This window comes from Drosophila tropicalis, unplaced genomic scaffold (assembly GCF_018151085.1).
Source record: "Drosophila tropicalis isolate 14030-0801.00 unplaced genomic scaffold, ASM1815108v1 contig_878, whole genome shotgun sequence".
In the NCBI taxonomy this organism is placed as follows: Eukaryota; Metazoa; Arthropoda; class Insecta; order Diptera; family Drosophilidae; genus Drosophila; species Drosophila tropicalis.
The window spans coordinates 2,561,854-2,580,659 of record NW_027173374.1 but is presented as its reverse complement, the minus strand read 5'-3'; the positions used below and the strand labels follow the sequence as shown (position 1 = coordinate 2,580,659).

The 18,806-nt window shown below is 39.1% G+C and overlaps 2 protein-coding genes across 3 annotated transcripts; both read right to left on the bottom strand.

Annotated features, from left to right (window-relative positions):
* Nucleotides 1-254: 254 nt before the first annotated feature.
* puc (puckered) lies at nucleotides 255-16,286 on the bottom strand. 2 transcript variants are annotated; one of them, XM_068300631.1, is made up of 4 exons: nucleotides 15,547-16,284; nucleotides 13,447-13,599; nucleotides 10,597-10,821; nucleotides 255-1,730 (listed from the first exon to the last, which is right to left on the bottom strand). In XM_068300631.1, the coding sequence occupies exons 1-4, from the start codon at nucleotides 15,755-15,757 to the stop codon at nucleotides 724-726; spliced, it is 1,596 nt and encodes a 531-aa protein (XP_068156732.1). In that variant the 5' UTR covers nucleotides 15,758-16,284; the 3' UTR covers nucleotides 255-723. The 2 variants fall into 2 exon arrangements, with proteins under 2 accessions (XP_068156732.1, XP_068156733.1); XM_068300632.1 differs by lacking the exon at nucleotides 13,447-13,599 and having other exon boundaries at nucleotides 15,547-16,286.
* Nucleotides 16,287-16,677: 391 nt separating this feature from the next.
* LOC137584727 (fatty-acid amide hydrolase 2-A) lies at nucleotides 16,678-18,628 on the bottom strand. Its single transcript, XM_068300266.1, has 4 exons — nucleotides 18,409-18,628; nucleotides 17,909-18,343; nucleotides 17,153-17,845; nucleotides 16,678-17,059 (listed from the first exon to the last, which is right to left on the bottom strand). The coding sequence occupies exons 1-4, from the start codon at nucleotides 18,586-18,588 to the stop codon at nucleotides 16,766-16,768; spliced, it is 1,602 nt and encodes a 533-aa protein (XP_068156367.1). The 5' UTR covers nucleotides 18,589-18,628; the 3' UTR covers nucleotides 16,678-16,765.
* Between the last annotated feature and the right edge of the window lie 178 nt (nucleotides 18,629-18,806).

Sequence of the window (18,806 nt, the reverse complement as noted above, 5' to 3'; positions counted from 1 at the left end):
TTTTAAAAGTTTTTACAGATACAATAATTTGTAGTGTGTATGTGTGTGGGTGTTTGTGAATTTGTGTCAAGGAGTTTTAAGGGATTGGTACTGACTGTAGCAGTTTGATAAAACTTAAAACAGTTTTGATATTGGTTTTTTTCTATACCGTTTCTATATATGGCCAAGTTATCTTTTGTTTGTCAGAAGAGGGGTAAAAGTTCTATGTGGCAAGTTAGCAGAAATAGTTTTTTATAATTTTTTCGCAGTGCAAATTGGATTTTTCATTGTTCTAAATCAATTTTTAATTATTATTCATGTATGTATTTGTATAGCATGTGTTCGTTTTGTGTATATATAGTTAAGATTGGCTTATTGACTAAAATAGAGTTTTTAAACATAAATTAAACTAAATTTTAAATGTACGAGGTGTGTATTTTTGTTGTTGTTTCTGGTGCTGCTGTTGTTTTTTTTTTTTTTTCAACTCTTCCTTTCTTTTTTAAAATAGGGATGTTGTTGTTGTTGAAGAGGGTGGATCGTTTGGGGGGAAAGGAAAGCTCTTTAAAATACATTTACAATAGATTTTTGTCAGTAAATTTTGGAAACGGCAACCGATTTCTGAAGACATTAACCATTAATTTTGTTTATACATATTTTAGTTTTGCTTAAATTGAATTAATTATTTTCATCTGTGTAAAAATCGGCCTAAGGTTTCTCGATTTTGTTTAGCATTATTATAGCATATTATTCACAGCCAGTTGATAGAGGTGATGCAACCAGATTATTGCCTTGATTCTGGCTACCATCTGGATGCGGTGAATGCAACAGCGTTGGCGTTTGTGGCATTGCCCCGCAAGTGGGCGTGGCTGGAGCATCACATTGCAGGGGGCTACGTAGATTATGTATGGATATGCAGGATATTGATTTTGGTATTGGCGCATAAGTGGGCTCCAAATTGAGCCTTAGCTTGGCGGGCGAATTGCGTTTAAAGAGTGCCAACGGCCTAGTGGGTGATAACAGGCCATTACCACTGGAGCTGTTACTGCCTCTGCTGCTGCTAGTGCCGCTGCTCCTGCTGGCTGCTGTGATGGAAGCGGAAGCACAGGATACAGATGAGGCTGTCGATAGAACCGAACATATGCCGCTGCTGCTGCTTGAACAGGGCGAATCTAGTTCGGCGACTGAAGATGAAGCTGCTGCCGATGTACTGGGTGCCTCATCGTCAGGCGTTATGGGTGGCGAGGTGAGACGCGATGAGCAATTGCTGCCAGCGAAACTCCCCGCACCGCTATCTACATCATCAAAGTCATAGACATCCTCGTCCATGGCCTCGCTATCGGATTTTGATTTACTATGTGCTGCACGGCGGCAATGAAGCTGCTGTTGCTGCTTCTGCTCCTGTTCGGCAGCCTCTTGTTCGGGCTGTTCCAACAGTTGCTGACTAGATGATGCTGATGATGTTGCTGATGGTGCTACTTCTGATGATGGACTGGGCGTATGGGTCGAGCTGGGTGCAATTGTGGGAGCTGCTAGGACACCGCTCTTGCACAAACTCTGCTCCAGCTCCAGCAGTTGACCCATAAAGTTCAGATTGGGCGATATAATCGGTCGGGCTACTTTCACCAGCTTGTAGGCCTCCAGCAGCGAGAGCGACTTATATCGCATGACATAGGCAATGGCAATGGTGGCACTGCGCGAGATGCCTGCATGGCAATGCAACAAGACGCGGGAACCAGTTTTACGTGCATCCTCTGCAAATACAGAAAGAGAGAGAGTGAGTTAGTTTTAGTTGATAAGACACAGTTTAAAGATAAGCTTAAAAGCACAAACTATTTAAATATAAGTATATTACTACAAATTCAACTATTAAGCTTAATTATAGTAGCGGTAATAGAAGCCCACCATCTGTCCCCCTCCCAGACCAAGCAATCACAAATGAGAGAAACTTTTGCCTGGGGCTGTCAAAGCTTTGATATGTGTGCTTATCGATGAGAAGTCTCTCACCCTCACTCAGTCAGTCACTCACACAGTCAATCGCTCACTCTCTTGTTCTCATTTGCCCTCGCTCTTGCTCGACTCTTCTGGCGGCAACTGTGTGAATTTTTTCTTACGATGACTCATCATTGACAACATCATGAACAGAACGAGAGAGAGAGAGAACGATAGCCAGATTATTGACAGAACATTTTTATACCCTCGCACACACACACATACACACCCTCATACACATATACACGTGCGAACATTAACTCATAATTTACGTTGTTATTTTCGGGTAAAGATAAGGCCCCAAAAAAAAAAAAACAGCAGCAGCGCATTTTGGGGCTCAGGAAATATACATAGCAAAAAAAAAAACAAGAGATATAAAAGATAGTCGAATGTAAATTTGGCAACAACTATGAAATACTCTGCAATATGATCCACCTCTCTAACTCACCTACTGCGTATGTAAAGGTAATTGCGGGTTAGAAGAAGCCACTTTAAGGCCGTCTCTGTCCTACTTTCAGATAGACACGTCTAGGTAAGGTTAGAGCCGCTTCCTCCCCAACACCCTAAGTAGCCATAATAGACCCTTAATGTAGTTACCACTCTTCTATTAGGGCTATGGAGTACACCACCCACTCATGCCAATTAAACGCAATCTAATCAGTAAACACTCTATGGCAAAGGGAGTCGGAGGGGCGGTAATTTACGTGGTTGGCTACACCTCGCAACTTTACTGGCTGTAGTGGAGCCTTGCAATTGCTAATCAATGCCTTTTTGGTTACTCATAATGTAAACAAGACAACACTTGTCTGATTTCCAAACAGCTGATAATAACCAACACACAGGCAAACAACTCAAAAAAAAACACGAGGAGCCTCCAATTAATATTAACGTTAGTCACCAGACAACAACGGCGCCGCCAGGCTGAGTACCTTCCTTCAGAACATACTCCTATTCATCCTATTCTTCTTCCTCCCCCCCCAGGAGTCCCTCTCATAGATAGTGTTAAGCGTGTGCAATTGCATTTCCTTTTCGCATTTCAAGTGGTGGGTAATATATCAGTTTATTCCCTGATATTTGATTTGATTTATCAATGAATTGTGTTAGCCAGTTCGGCAAGGGTTAGACAACACCGCACAATTTCAAGATTAGGCACAAACTCGTCGTCAATAACTCTTTTGCACCCGTGTTTGTGTGTGTGTACCACACTCTTATCATCATTATTATCAAAAAAAACCAAAAAAAAAAACAACTTGTCGCCATGATATTGCAATTATAGACAAAGAAGTACGGAAAAACCATTTGAAAATAAATAAATATATCAAGTACAGGCCCATAATATAAATGTAGAGAGGGATACGTCAGACTTCATAAATGGATTTCTTGCCTCAGCCAACAAGTTATCAAAAAAGAAAAAAGGAGGTGGGGCCTCCTCTTTGTACTAAACACTAAACAATAAGGCTAAGTTGGCCAAAAATAAGAACTTCGATCATACAAAAGAAGAAAAAGAGAAGTAGTCAAAGCAGACAATTGGTCACCCGTCACCATCGTGATAATCACCATCGCCATCATCATCATCATCATCATCATAATAGTCCAAGTCGAATTCGTTGTCGCACGGCGCTCATAAATCCTCTTAGTTAATGACCCCGTCGCTCAGACAGTTAAAATTGCGCATAAAAACTTGCCATAAACGCGACCGGCCGCACTTAAATGACTCATATGAGAATTAGTATTGAACAGAATAGCCAAAAAGGGGGTATTTGCAAGGTGGATGAGTTGGTTGGAAAAGAGAAGTCTACAAGTCTATCAGAGAGATACTACCTCCTTTACTTCATAAAAATAATTCTTTTTAATTATCACCAAAACTTGTTCTATATTTAAGCAAAAGAGATAATACATTTCTTAAGCTAAGGGGAATTTCGGGAGAATTTTAAATAGAATTCTAATTTGTTGTTGCATCAGTTCTTTGATCTTTTTACTTTACTTTATCATCACACAAACATTTCCTGTAAGATTCATCTTTCACTCTGAGCGTGAGTAACCACCAACACCTAGGGTTAGCCATCCATAAATGGAAAATATAATTTCATAAGTTTAGCATATTTTTCAGAAATACAACTTCCAATGAAAACGGAACTCATGTAAGACAAGTAAATAGCTCATTCTCTTTCTCTCCCTGTCTCTCTCTGTCGCCTTTCTTAGAGCTAATTGTTGAATATAGTCATCATTTTGGTATTTTACATATGGGTACATAGAAAAATGCGTTGTGCATATTGTCACCGGGGATATGTTGTATTAGTAATCATCAATTACCGTGCGACATTTTATATGACTAAACTCAATTTGGGGGCGCGTTCGCCGCATACTGCTTCGATGAGTTATCCGAAAAATCGTGTCTATTTCGCCTGTAAGTTGTAGGAAAAATAAAAAGCCCCATTCCAATAGGGCTGCGTGGTCGTCGTGACTCCATTATTGGGGCGGTGATGCGTAATGCCAACTTTGGGTAGTCAACCAAAAAAACACTGAGCCCTGCCCGGCGTACAGCCAGCCAGCCAGATGATGATTAAGTGCAACAGCAGCTGCCACCATCAAAACGGTGGCGTTGCAGTGGCGTCTTCTTTTGTATGTCGAACGGTGCGTCATGGCATAGAACTGGGCCAACTGGCAGACGACTGTCTGACAGCTGGGATGCCTTCTCACTATCTCTCACTCTCTGTATGTGTATGACGATAATGATGATGATGATGACTACCTCCTTCTCGTCCCAGTCTCAGTCAGTGTCTGTGACTCTCATTTCACTTTTGCTTTGATGATGATTAAGAGCCCAAGGGTCAGGCCGCGAAAACTGGGCAAAGTAAACTCCTCAGAGTCAGAGTCTCGTTCTGTGTGAGTCATGGCCAGAATTCAGTATCAGAAACAGAAACAACCACCAACCATCAAGTTCAATTTGTTTTATGTATGTAGTAACATGATATATTCATTTTATATATATGTTTTTGTATGTTTGTTGTGGACATTGTCAAGCGCAACAAGTAGTTTCAGTTTATTTATTTTGTTTTGAAATATTTAATTACTTCTGAGATTTTCTGGGGTTAGTTACTCATCATCGAGAAGAAGGGATGGGAGTTCTATCAATTCTAAATGATAAGGCAGGTGCTAACAATAACAGGATGCCATTTGCCTGTTGAATGGCGTTAAGGAGTGCATGATTCACAAGCAGCTGATCATGTGGATGACTCTGACTCGGGCTCAGACTTTGAGATTGCAATAATTTTTCTTTTCTTTATATTTTTGTTTTGTTTTTGCGCCTCACATTTTCTCGTGCGCCCGGCACAACAGACAAAAATGTCGAATTCCTGTGCGAAGATGTGTGTGAGTGTTTCTCTTTCTTTTTTTGCATTTTATAAATAGCAAGATGACGAATATTGAAATTATGTGTATAAGTGTGTGTGCGTGTGTGTGTGTTTATGCACGGGGCCAACAAAAATGTCACCTCGAGGCCGCTGTTGCCACCGCCAAACAGCCAAACTGCCAACCAGGTTGGCTTAGTCATTCTAGGCGCAGGCCGGCAGGCACTACTCAGTCAGACGATCATGACGGCCTTATTCAGGATTGTTCGAGTAACCAACACACCAAACTACATACACATGTACTTAGTTGGTTGATATTCCTCATCATTATTTCCATTTTTCTATTTTATCTAATCAGCTGTCCCCGTCCCCGTCGTCAGTTTTATTTTTTTGTTATTTGATAAAAAATATACAACCACACACACACACACAATGATACTAGAAACACCTAAGGTAACTTGGTTGGGGCTCCGTTTCGAGTTTGCTTAGCTGTGTACTCTTCTATGTGGCCCCTATCTGCACATTTGTTAGTTTGCCAAAGAGGCCTCTGTGCTGTTAAATAGATAAGTTAAAAAAACACAGACTCATACACAAGAAAAGTAATAAGAATAAAAGTAAAAATAAAGAATAAACATTAATATGTATTAAACAGCAGGCAGAAGGCAGCAGGCAGTACAGTCTAATCAGACAAGGTGGCGTTATTTTTATGGTTTTTTAAATCGATTTTAAAAGTCATTGATAGAAAGGTCTTAAGGACTATAAATGGATATGAATTGAACGGAACTTCATCCGAAAATATGGTTATTTTTTTCAATTTGAATGGAATCATGAATAGAAATCGTGTGAGATGAGAAAAAGAGAAAACTGACTTCCTTTAGCTCGGTCTTACCAAAGTGTACTTGGATGGTATGCTTGAAACTGTTTTAACAGCCTTATTTTAAAACCTAAGAAATAGGTTTGCAGGACTACAGGGCGTATGATAATAATGAATCCAAAAGATGATCTGCTATCGTTCCTGGATCCAATAATTACGGTTCTATGGTTCTAATTTGTCCACTGCAGAAGTTCCCTATCATTGCAAAAAAAAATTTCCGGACTACGGGGCGTATGATAAAAGATTTGATTGCTTTCCATAGAGCTACTTTTACATGTATGATTCTAACTTTACTAAGATCGCCCTCTAAACTGCTAAAATTATCATCTCTGCTCAGAACTACACAAATCTTTGAAATATAAACCTCTGCTTTTCACTTGTTCTACATTTATTCTTTATAATTTGACTTGCATTGCCTGGCTATCAAGCCGCAGCGCCGTTTGAAATTATCAGAGCTAACCTCTCCGTTGATTGCTTTCTAGGCCAATTGTCGGTGGTTTGGTTAGGTGGAGGTCTGGTTTATTTTCTTTCTTCTTCTTTCATTCACGCTCACGTTTGTTAATGACAGAGCATAATGACATTAGCATTATAGGCCGAGCCAAATACATACATACATATGCGACACACACACCGATTCAAATGGCCCTCGAAACTAATGAGCCTCAGTCTATGCTTCTGCCGAGTGCCTGGCGACGTCTCGGTCAACGTTGAGCTCATTTTGGAGCTTTGCTTCACATAGCGGTTCCTCTTACCCTCCCGCCCCACCAAGCCATCAATCCTACTTATCCAGTACAAAAGTGCTGTTATAATGAATGGAAACGCAACATATACACACACACACACACAAGCAAACTTAACAATGAGATATCATAAGTTGTATGAAAGAAAAAAAATAATAATAAAAATAATAAGCATAAGCATAAGGTGACGACGGCAACTGAGAAAGAAAGAAATAATACACAACAAAAAAAAAAAACTGAAAAAACGAATGCGCAAAAGGCAACGGCAACGGCAACAGCGAGGCGAAATCATGACTCATGCACTCAATGTATACAATATAAGTGTATATATACAGATATGTATGTATGTACGTATGTACATATAAATATGTATATTTTTTCCTCTTCTTTTACTTCGTGTCTGAGTACTAATGTGTTTTGGCAGCAACAGCGACGGAAGAGAACCGGGAGCTCTTAGCGGGCGGTGTGGACTTGGTGGAGGAGGTGGGGAGAGCACCAGTTATAAAAATAATACTTGAGCATGTTTAAGCAGCAGATGAATACTTTTTTTTTGGGGGGTGGGTGGCTGGCAAAGAGAGACAGAGAGCATATGAACGATTCCTGATGCAACAACAATTGAGTGGTGGCCCGGCAGACAGAGCAGCTGTTGCACCTGACACATGCCGACGAGGCCTTGCTCAAGGATAACCGAGAGCAACAACAATGAATACGACAAACGATGACTCATGCCATGCCAGGAACAGGAAAAATTTTCCCGCTTAAAAATAGAGCATATGCCAAAAAAAAAAAAAAAAACAAAAAAAAAAACCAAACAAACACACACACACACAAGAACAAAAACACTGAGCGGGGGTGAAAATGTGCCGTACATAGCGCGGCGTATAAATCGAAAGAACGACAAACAGTTTGGTAAATGGACATGACGACCTGAAGATACCCATTAGGGGAAACTTCTTAAATAACGAAATACAACAAACTTTAAAAACCCATAGCCAAAACTTTATTATCCTGAAATCCTGAAGCTCGTGAATTTAGCAAACAAAAGGGATTGAATACGCTTTCTTTTTCCTCGCATTTTGCACTTTCTAATATACCCTTTAACATGGGCAGAGGGTATTGAAAATCGATGTGAATGGCGGAATAGTACAAGGAGCAATTACGCTCTCTCTCTCTTTTCCTCCCACACTGCTTTTGTCTCTTTCACTATTGCTTGCTCGTTTTCCCTCTTTCTCTCTGTCTAATTTTCTGTGTTCCACATTGCATTGGAAACTACAACAACAACGACAACATTTGGATGGGATAGCTGAGAATGAGTCATACCCAGTGTGTGTGTGTGTGTGCCCACACAGTGGCGGCAAAAAATATTGTACACAACTCCTAGGACAAACCCTTATCAAGAAGGACGTTTGCGGTTGTTCGTTATTTGCATGAAATTTCCATTATGCCCAGAATAACCTGGGCAGCAAAATTTGTGGGGTAAGGAGACGACTCTCTATTGTTGTCGTTGTTACGCAAAGGAGCAGCAACTACAACAACAACAAAAGTGGCTGTAGTAACAAACGATGATGACGACAACAACAACAACAGGAGGAACTTTTGCTGCTGCCGCCATGCTGTCTGCCAACGCCAACACGCAACAGCAGCAACAACGACAACAGCAACAACAACAATGTGACGACAAAGGAGAAGGCAAAACGACAACCGATTGCTCCGCCGCCATTGGGGAAATGTGTAGGAGCAAGCAGGCAGGCTGGCTAGCAGTCAGGTCAGACAGTCAGACGAAAGGCAAAAGGGAGGAGACAAAGAGGAAGAAAGGAGTGTTTTGATTTGTGGACACCGTTTCCTTGTTCCCCATACACACGTAATTAGGTCTTTGGTTGCCTTGTTGTTGTTGTTGTTATTTTTGCTACTGCTTGTCCAACGACGTAAAGTGGAAATCATTTACCAAAGTTTTTCCCTCTTTTCTCTATTTTCCTTTACCTCTACACAGTGATGGATCTATGTTATTTTAGTTAATTTGTGTTGGAAATCGAAAAACTACAAGTTTTTACTTGATTTAAGACTTCAAAAATTGCTTCTGTAGGTTGATTATTTCACTCCTCCAAAGCTCCCTCAAACTGTATTACATAATTAACTTAAGGCAAAGGCATCAGCATGTATTTATTACCCCTCCTTCTTTTAAAAATAGGAAATTTCTCTACAATTTTCATAATGAATAAGGATTGCAGCAAAAATTAACAAAAATGTAAACCCTAACAACTGACTAATCCATTTAATATATAACAAATTATAATGTATACTAGCCAAACATAGACAAAGCGCACTAGCAAATGTTAAAAAAAAAGAATACAAAATGTATTTCAGTTGTCTATCCATCTCTCACAAGGTATTAAGTCGGTCTGTGTATGCATGTTTTCCATGGCCCCCTCAGCTACATACAAACATTCATACATACATATTTTGTTTTAAAATGAAATATTTGTTCTACTTAAATCATAGACACGAAAAAGAATACAACGCAAAGAACAATAATAAAACAAATACACCACAAGCATACATACATATATTAATAATAATAATAATATTAACTACATATACAAACAAAAAATACAAAAAAAAAAGCTCGTGCACACGTGCCGTGACATTAGCCAAGTTTTTAAATAAAAATACTTGATGAACAACTCTTGCCCATAGAAAATGGAAATGGAAAAATGCGATTGACGTCAGCATTATATTCCATTCCACGGCTAAAGCTACTTATACACACACATACTCACATACATACACATAGAAGCGTACGTACATATGTATAATTTATTTAAATTTCTTTATTTTTGCTTTTGTTTTAAAAGAAATGCTGAAGGCAGCACAAAAAACTAAAACCAATAACGAATTTTCCTCTATTTTGTGATGCGAAAGAAAAACAACAAGGGGAAGTCAATAAAAGCCAGACCACATATTGCAAAAATAAAAAAGCCGTTATGCAAAAAACAAAAAGAATAAATACAGCAAACAACAACAACAATAAAAAATCGCCCAAAAGCCAGACCCACAGCCAGGCAGTGGCTTCCAATAACAAGTCACGTTTAGCAATCGGCAATCGCCAATTTTACTTTAGCTACTGATCATCTCAACGATCATGATGATGATGATGACTAAGCTTAACTTGGAAACTTCGATTAACATTTTCGCGGAAATATTCCAGATTTGAACAAGAATATTAAATAATAAACATTTCTAGAAAACTTGAAACTTATCGCAAGGCGTGCGACAATCAAGTAAAGTTCTTCTCGATTGCGATACGCAATTCCAAAATCATCTTATCTGGCGACTTATCCACATCATAATTTTTCCTCTGAATCTACTCTTGTTTACAGGGCTGCATTTGGCGGGAGGCCAAAGGGGGGGCTATTGCCCTTGTGACTGAACAACTTAGGGAATTCTTGTTAAAAATAATAATAACAATTTTGGAGATTTTGCGATTTTTTGAATACTTCTTGGCTTGGATTTCCTCTAAAAGTATGTGGAATTCATATTGAATTTCGTAATTAGTTGACTTTGATTTGATTTTTATAGATTACCAATAGACACAGATGCCAATTCAACTTAATATTAACGTATACATACATATGATCTATATATTTTTTTAAGTCGAGGTACTTACCAATAAAATCGTATGCCTGTTGGAAATATTGTTTAATATTTTGATGGGGCGTATCGCTGGCAGGTATTTGCATATACTTAAGGCCCTGCAAATGATTCTCGCTGGGACTTTGGCAGGTAACATTTAGCACACAATTGGCGCCCACACTGCTGGGATCATCCGCATCGCGGCCATTGCCCAGCAATAGATGTGGAAAAACTGGTGAGGCGGGATGTGTTTCAATGTCTGCAAAATAAAATGAAACAAAAAGCAAATAGAGTAAAATTTGTTATAGATCAATTGGGAGCACAAGGAAAGGAGATGAGATGGCTGCTAGAGATCATTAGTTTTTGAGAGTGTGTGTGTGTGTGCGTGTAAATAATGGAAAAGTTTCCTCATACAAAGTTCCATTTTTATAGATTGCTTTTTGCTTTGGGGAGGAGGCTAACAGAGAGAATTCTGTGTGCGCCCAATTCGCGACGTCATGCAACAAAAGAGCCGCAACAACAAATGATCATTCACATCCAACAAATGATCAAGATGAGGCGGCAGTGGCGTCGAACTGGCCTGGCCCGCTTCTGCTTTCTGTATCTATTGTGTATATACAAAAATTTTCTAAAACAAATTGTTTATATTGTTGTTGTTGCTATTGCTATTACTGTTTTGTTTCGTCTGCTCTTGTTGCATGAGTCATACACCAAGAGGCAGAGGCAACGGCAACGCCAGACCAACCAGGCACAGTTCAGTTTTATTGGCAGTTTTTTTTTTTTTTCTTTTCTCTTCACTGTGGGCGAAGCAGGCAGAAGGTGGTGGTGGTGGTGGTGGTCTTGGTGGTGCAAGAGGCACAAGTAAGCCATAGCGGGGGGTAGCGGTGGTGGTGGATTGCCGTTTGACGTTGCCTCAGGGCCGACGTTGTTGCCGCTGTTCGTCGACGAGTTCGTAGCACTTTCAATGAGGCGCACAATTGTAATTTGTTTTTTTTCCCTGCTTTTTTGTTGTTATTGTATGTATCTATTGGTTAGAAAAGTCGTAGAAGAAAAAGGCAAGAGGGGGGTGATCCCCAACCCCAAACCGCTCATCGATTATTTTCTTCCCCCTCCTCTACACCCTTCTCTCATCATTGCGGTTTGCGTGTTAATTGATAGCAGCAGCAGCAACTATTGGTCTATAGGACTTCCCATTGTAATTTTGTTTTCTGTGTTGTGTTTTGCTGTCGTTTCTATTTTGTTTTTTTGTGGGTCACACGGAGGAAATCACTTGCATTAGTCATCGTGCGCTCAGGGCGCCCCCTCACTCCTTCTTATTTTGTGATTGTCATGGCATTTACACCAAAAACAAACTGATAGTAGAATAAATCCAATGAGTACATAGTGCAAAAGTTTATACAATATGCAATGCATGTAAAGTAATTAAGTCACATTGCACACAATCATTATTGACCAGAGATTTCATAAATATTTGCTCAATGACTCAATGCTAATAATAATAATAATAGTAGTTTAAAAAAAAGATAACACCGCATTTTCTACACTCTCTTTAACTGCCCCTTGACATTTTTACTTACATACACATAATGACAAAATGATTTTAAAAACCATTTAGATAAAAAAGGAAATATCATCATTAAGAAAGCATTTTTCCTATGAATCTAATGCAATGATGAAATTATAATTGCAATCTAATACATATATTATGATTCATATTTAGAATTCCCAACCCATCAGGATAAAACAATAATAAAATATAGTGTAGTAAGTATTAAAGTTTTGATAATTTAAAATTTGTGGGGACTTTTTTTCTTCAAAAATTAAAAAGATTTTCAATTTATTGAAAGTTTCCCATATGTTATGAATCATAGTGATTTTCAAATTGATATTTCATTGTAGCTGGACTCATTTAATATGATGTAATCCTTAACTCTCATTATATATTCTATAGAAAAACGTTTCTTTAGTTGGGAAAGAGCATTAAACAAAGGTATGACGCTTCAATTGATACCTTTTTGGCCCTGATGCGTAAGCAAATCGCATGTGTTAGAATAAGATGAGTCTATACAGATAATTTGCAATATTCCCGTGTCTCTGATCACACGGCAATCAGGTGAGACACACCTTTGTCATCCCCCTTTCATCCACACATCTCTTAGACAAACAAACACTCAAACTAACTGTGTGTGTGTGTTTGCAAGTCCAGCTTTAAGGGGATAAATAATGAGTAATGTCTATATGAATCTGACATTGAAATTGTTCACTAAATGCTTTTTGTCGTATTTGTTTTTGTTTTTACATATAATATATTGTCGTTCACATTTCACGACATATGTAAGTACAATATATGTATTATATATATGTACATATTTCAACCTTAATTTCATAACGTGCAAAACTGTAGAAGAGTGATGCAGTTGGGCAGGGTGGTGAGGTGTGGGGAGAGAAGATGAGTGAGAGTGAGTCTGTGTTGTCTCTGTTCAATGTATTATCGCATAGCACGTGCTAAAACAACAACAAAACATTGTGTAGCAACGTTTTTATTTTCGTTTTGTTTTTGTTTCTTGTTTTGTTGTATTTACTATATAGAAAGATAGTTTTGCTACAATTTATCGCTTTGTTAACTTCATGAGACTTGTATGACCATGCCAGAGAGGCATGCGGCATGGGGCATGGGTGTAGATTCTCTAAGCCCTGTATAGGAAATGAAATGCAATCAGAGAGCACAAACAACAACTTGCGACATGCAAATATGCAAATGATAATTTAAAGTGATAGTAAAATAATGTTCCGGCATACACATGAACCAGTTCTCTATATAGACGATAATGACTAGTGAATCGACAGAAAGATATTGTATGTACGTATGTGTGTGTGTACTCACCATAGACCGCTGGGCTGGAGCAACTTCGAGTTAATGGTGGCGTTCGTCCACCAAGATTATTAACACCATTGATTCCTGTTGTCATTGCTGATGTCGTCTCATCGCATGCCAGATTTTCCCTGGATCGTTTATTGGGATAGTCCTTGTGATTTGCTGAAATGATGTGGATGATGTTTGGTTTTAATGACAAATACAAAGACATAAAAGACAGAGGACATCACAACGACAAGCTTAATAAGTGTTAGCAAGCAAATGATGTCAGAAATTTCTGTTCGAAAAAGCGCGAAAAACTTGTTGCTCCAAGTTGTAGTAGTCAAAATAAAACCGCAAAAAAACACAAAATATTTCGAATGTCGTCGTCGCTCTACGCTCTGCCACTGACACAAACTGACGTAAGACATTTATTTCGGCACTACGTTTTTTTTTTTTGTTGTTTCGCTTCTTTTTTTCTGTATTTTTTAAATATTTTTATTGTCGCTTTTTTCGATGATGATGATTAGCAGAATGCAAAAAAGTAGCAAAAAAAAAAACGTTGTGAAAATAAAGGGCAACTTTTGATTTGATAAGCTTGAAGGAGCACTCGTAAAATTCATGGGCTTTGGAGTGAAGTCACAAGAGGGTAGGGGGTAGACCCAACAGTGGCACAAATTGCCAATTTAATGTAAATTTAATCAGATTAATTGATAATAATTTTAATATAAATTAAAATCTATTTTCATCTACGTCTATGGTAATTTAGGGGGTTCAAAACGAACAGCCTTTACCATTATCAGTTTAGGCACACAAATTTTTGTCTTTTTATGTTTTGCCAAAGCTAGAAAGCTTTTTTTTCTATCTCTCTGTGTGTGAGTGGTTTTGTGTCCGTGTTATCAGTCGACCTCAAATGCCACATAAAAAAAAAAAAAAAAACAACGAAAAAAATTGCTTTTCAGTTGGGCAGGAAATATGCTGTTCCAGTAAAACAAGTTAAATTGCATGCCAATGCACTGCACAACAACAACAAAAACAAGAACAGCAAGAAAACAACCAAACCAGGCACTCTCAGGTGCGTAGGCAACATATTTCCCATAAAAAGGGGGCCCAGGGGGGCAGGCAGGCAGGTAATGGTCTATGTAACATTTAAAATTTTGTAATCTAATAAAGCTCCAAGCAGCAAAAGTCCCCCCATTCAACATTTTATTTTTATTTTTGAATGAAACCTTATCAAGAAGAAGAAGAAGTGAAAAGTCAACTTTGGTTTAAGCTCTTGATTAAGAAATATATTCTTAGATAAATAAAAAGAACTGGAATATTCAGTTAGATGACTGTGAAACATTTGCCTTGTAAACTATCAATTTCTCATGATCAGCATCAATTTTCATATTAATATTAATAGTTTGGGATTTCTTATGCTTTGGAGACAATTTATTTTTATGGTAGAAGAATATCTCAATACACACACATAGTGAAACAAAGTGTCTCGCAGATACAAATACTGAGAGATACGGAAAGACTCTCAAATACGGACACATTCCCAGCATATCTCTCTCTTTCCGTGCTCTCTCTCTCTCTCGCTAGCTCTGTAGCTTCTCAAGTTCTTGTTAGTGTTGTTGTTGTTGCTGGCGATGAATTCGTACTCGAAAGGTCGTTTCAAAGCGGGTTTTCTGTGGCGTTGCCAGGCCGCTGCAGAAACCTGCTTTGCTTTTACATTTTTTGTGTATTTTTCTGCCTTTTTTTTTTTTTGTTTAACCAGCCCAGCCAACCAGCCAGCCAGCCCAGAGCCAGTCAACGATGAAACGCTTCTTTTTTTTTTTGTATTTTTAAAGACACGCGAATTGTGAGTCACGTATGAAGTAAGTAAGTAAGAAACTGAGACTCTCATGCCCGTTTGCCGATGGGTCCCCTCTCTCGTTTCGCTCGTGTTGAAATAGAGAAGGCAGAGTGGCGGGTGGATAGGGCACCGCAGGGGCGAGATGGTGGAAGCTAGAGACAATCGCTTACGTGTGTGTTTCTCTCTGCTGCTCTCCCTACCGCCCCCTTTTGCATTCCATGAGATTAGTTTGATATGAGTTGAAGGTAATAATTAATTTTAGAGATTTGAAAATCTTTTTATCTACTTACCACCAATATGATTATTGTTGTTGTTGCTATTTTGTATTGGCATACATAGTAGAAGACACGGCGCTTCTCTTTTTATCCGCATTTTCATTTCACTTTTATGACTCACGCTGTTGCTGTCTCCGTCGCACTCACAGCAATTGCGTGTTGTTGACGTTGCCGTATTGTAGTTGTATTTGTGGTCGTGGTTGTTGTTGTTGTTATTTACACACATACACACACACACTAGTAGAGAGAGGGGGAACTAAAAATTGTTTAATTTTTTGTTTTCTTGTATGTATTCCCAATGCTCTGTTTTATGCGCTATTATCTTGTATAATTTTTAGGGGTGTAGTAGTAGTAGTAGCAGTAAGGGGGCTCTCCGTATTGGTTTTATTAGATAATCCCAGTGCTTAGTTAGGCGGTCACACACTTGTTGAGCGACCACTTCCCGTTACAATTTAGAGTTGTAGTTGTTATTCCACTTGTTGTAGCGTTTCCACTTTTTTTTTTGTATTCACTCTTTGGTTTTTTATTCACGCGCGCTTAATTTATTCAAGATGTTGTTCTATTTTCTTATTCAGTATCACGTTTTATATTATAATCCCAAATGCAGTTGTTTTTCCAAATAAATATTCCTTGATTCAGTTTCCTTATTGCTCAAATATGCAAATGCAGTTATTTGCTTCCAATTATACGGCCGAAAAATATTTTTTACGGAAGAAACTTCGACCGCACAACCTTCCAATTCGAAATTAAAAACAATAATAAACGATGAAAAAACAAAACAACAAAATAACATGTTCGCACATGACAGCAAAAACCGTATTTTGCTGAACCACTATTAGATTTCATTATTTGAGCCCGTTTGCCGATATTTATAGAGGGCGCCACAATTGAAATAGGGGGCTCAAAGTATAAATAGTATATTTAAAATACTGAATTGGCGCCAACATCAAAACAGGGGTTTTGTTTTTTTTTTTTTTTTAAATTCGGTTTAGCGATTTAAAATAAATTAAACTCTTAAATTATATTCGGAAGTGTGTCACCAAAAAAGTCTCTCTTTTTTCAACAAAAACCCATTTCTTTGCTTATTTTTTATTGCATACAAAAAAATCAGTGCTTCAACTTATTAACGCAAGGAATTGTGAAAAATACATTTAACCATTCTGCTTTTTTAATTTTACAATTTAATGGTGAATTGAAACCGATTGAAGTTTTAAATACGGCTTATTAGTGATATTTAATTAGCCAATTCGTGAGGCGTAGGTGGACACCAACCACTAAATGCCCGTTCCAATTCCGCGGCTAATTTAAGGCAGAGACGATCCTGATGAGGACCAGCTATAACCGAGAACCCAATGGGAAGACCTGTGCGAGAACTCAAGCCCATGGGCACATGAGTCACTGGCAGTCCGAGTACATTGAACAGCAATGTATAATCAATGCCCCACAATGGGAAAAAGGTCCACTTGTGTCTGGCGGCGGTCGCGTGCATGGTGGGAAACAGCAAAACACCATTCTCGCCAAGCAATCGCTGCATGCATGATGTAAAGAGACGTCAAGATTGCAATGGGATTAGTAAATATTGCATGTCGCTAATTACAACAAAACCACGACTACTACTTACTGTGAACTCTTCAATTAGCCACTTTGCTTCGCCCTGATACTGCTCCAACTTTTTAGCCGGCATAAAGGCGTTTGTGCGTCTCATGAGATCAAAGATCAAAGCATTTGTTGTGTAATTAGATTGACCCCGGAAGCTGCGAACTAGCTCCCCCAGAGTCTCACGAACTTTACCTTTGCCCTCCGTTGGCTCAGCATCAAGCAGAAAATTCATTTTACCCAGACTTGCTACTCCAGAGAGAGCAATCTCAGTGGAATTGTTTAGGCCAGATAAATCTGCTTCTTGCACGGCTAGGCCCAAGTTTTTGAGGTGATCCACAGCTTTGGCTATGGCGTCTTTAATTTCCTCATCAACAGGCTGATGCATTCGACCATTAAGACCCTCGTAACCAAAAGCATAATGTATCTCCAATTGGCTTAGCTGGACTGGCTCACGCAGACGCAATTTTCCCGCATTCTCACCGGCCATCACTTCCAGTAGATCTGGAAGATCTGTGGCGAATCTTGTAATGGGGCCAAGAACCAAATAATGCTCAAAATCCGTGTCCGTGGAATTGGGAAAGTGACCTTCGACAGTGACCACTTTGCCAGTGGGTTTGTGCCCAAAGACACCGCAAAATAGACTGGGTATACGTATAGACCCGCCTATATCAGAACCCACACCAAAGAGAGAGGCACCAGCACCATTGAGAGAGCCCTACAAGAAAGTACAAAGTTCATTGAACAAAAATTCATTTGCTAACACTCGAAACGCACTCACTTCACCGCCAGAACTTCCGCCGGAAATGTGCTCAAAGTTATATGGATTGCAGCAATGCCCATTTAATAGGGTATCCGTCTCAATGCTATAACAATATTCGGGTGTGGCGGACACTAACAAGGGTATAGCACCCGCTGCACGCAAACGTTTTACCACAACTCCATCCTTATCGGCTTTGATTGTCTTTATTGCCAAACTGCCCACAGCAAAAGACATGCCATCGAGAGCACATGATTCTTTCACTGTCATGGGCAGACCCAAGAGCGGACGATCTTGAAAGAGTTTATCCACATCTTCAGCATGAGCGATGAGCTCATCGACTTTAGCTGCATCAACGAGAGCAGCTTCAAAACGAGATTCTACCAGAGCATTTAGTTGAGGATTAACTGCCTCAATGCGCTCTATATAAGTTTTAAGCAATTCCACTGATGTTAGCTAAAAAAACAACTCTTTACCAATTGAACTCCCAAAGGGGGTTTCGATTCCGTGTGTGGACTAACCTGACGGGCACGCAGACGACTACGCAGCTCCTGGAGACTTAAGGTTAACAAGCGATTTCTTATCGCCGGCAGGCCAGAGGTGCGTGGGCGTTTGGATGATTTAAGGAAACAACCAAATGTAGCAACAAATAGCGAAATTAACTTAACGGTAATCAGAATGAGACGTAGTAAAAATTCCATTACGCATGAAAGAGCATATACAGAACAGACCCAGACAGAAGAAGCTACTGAGTAAGACTACTTGGAAGCCGATCTACCAGAACGACTATAGCCAAACAGTTGGGGATATCATAAGAGAGAAACTGTGGGCTTAATCGAGAGAGCTTTTGTGTAGAGAAAAATAAAGAGAAAGAGACAGAGGGAGAGAGAGCGAACCGAAAGTAAGCAAAACTGATTCC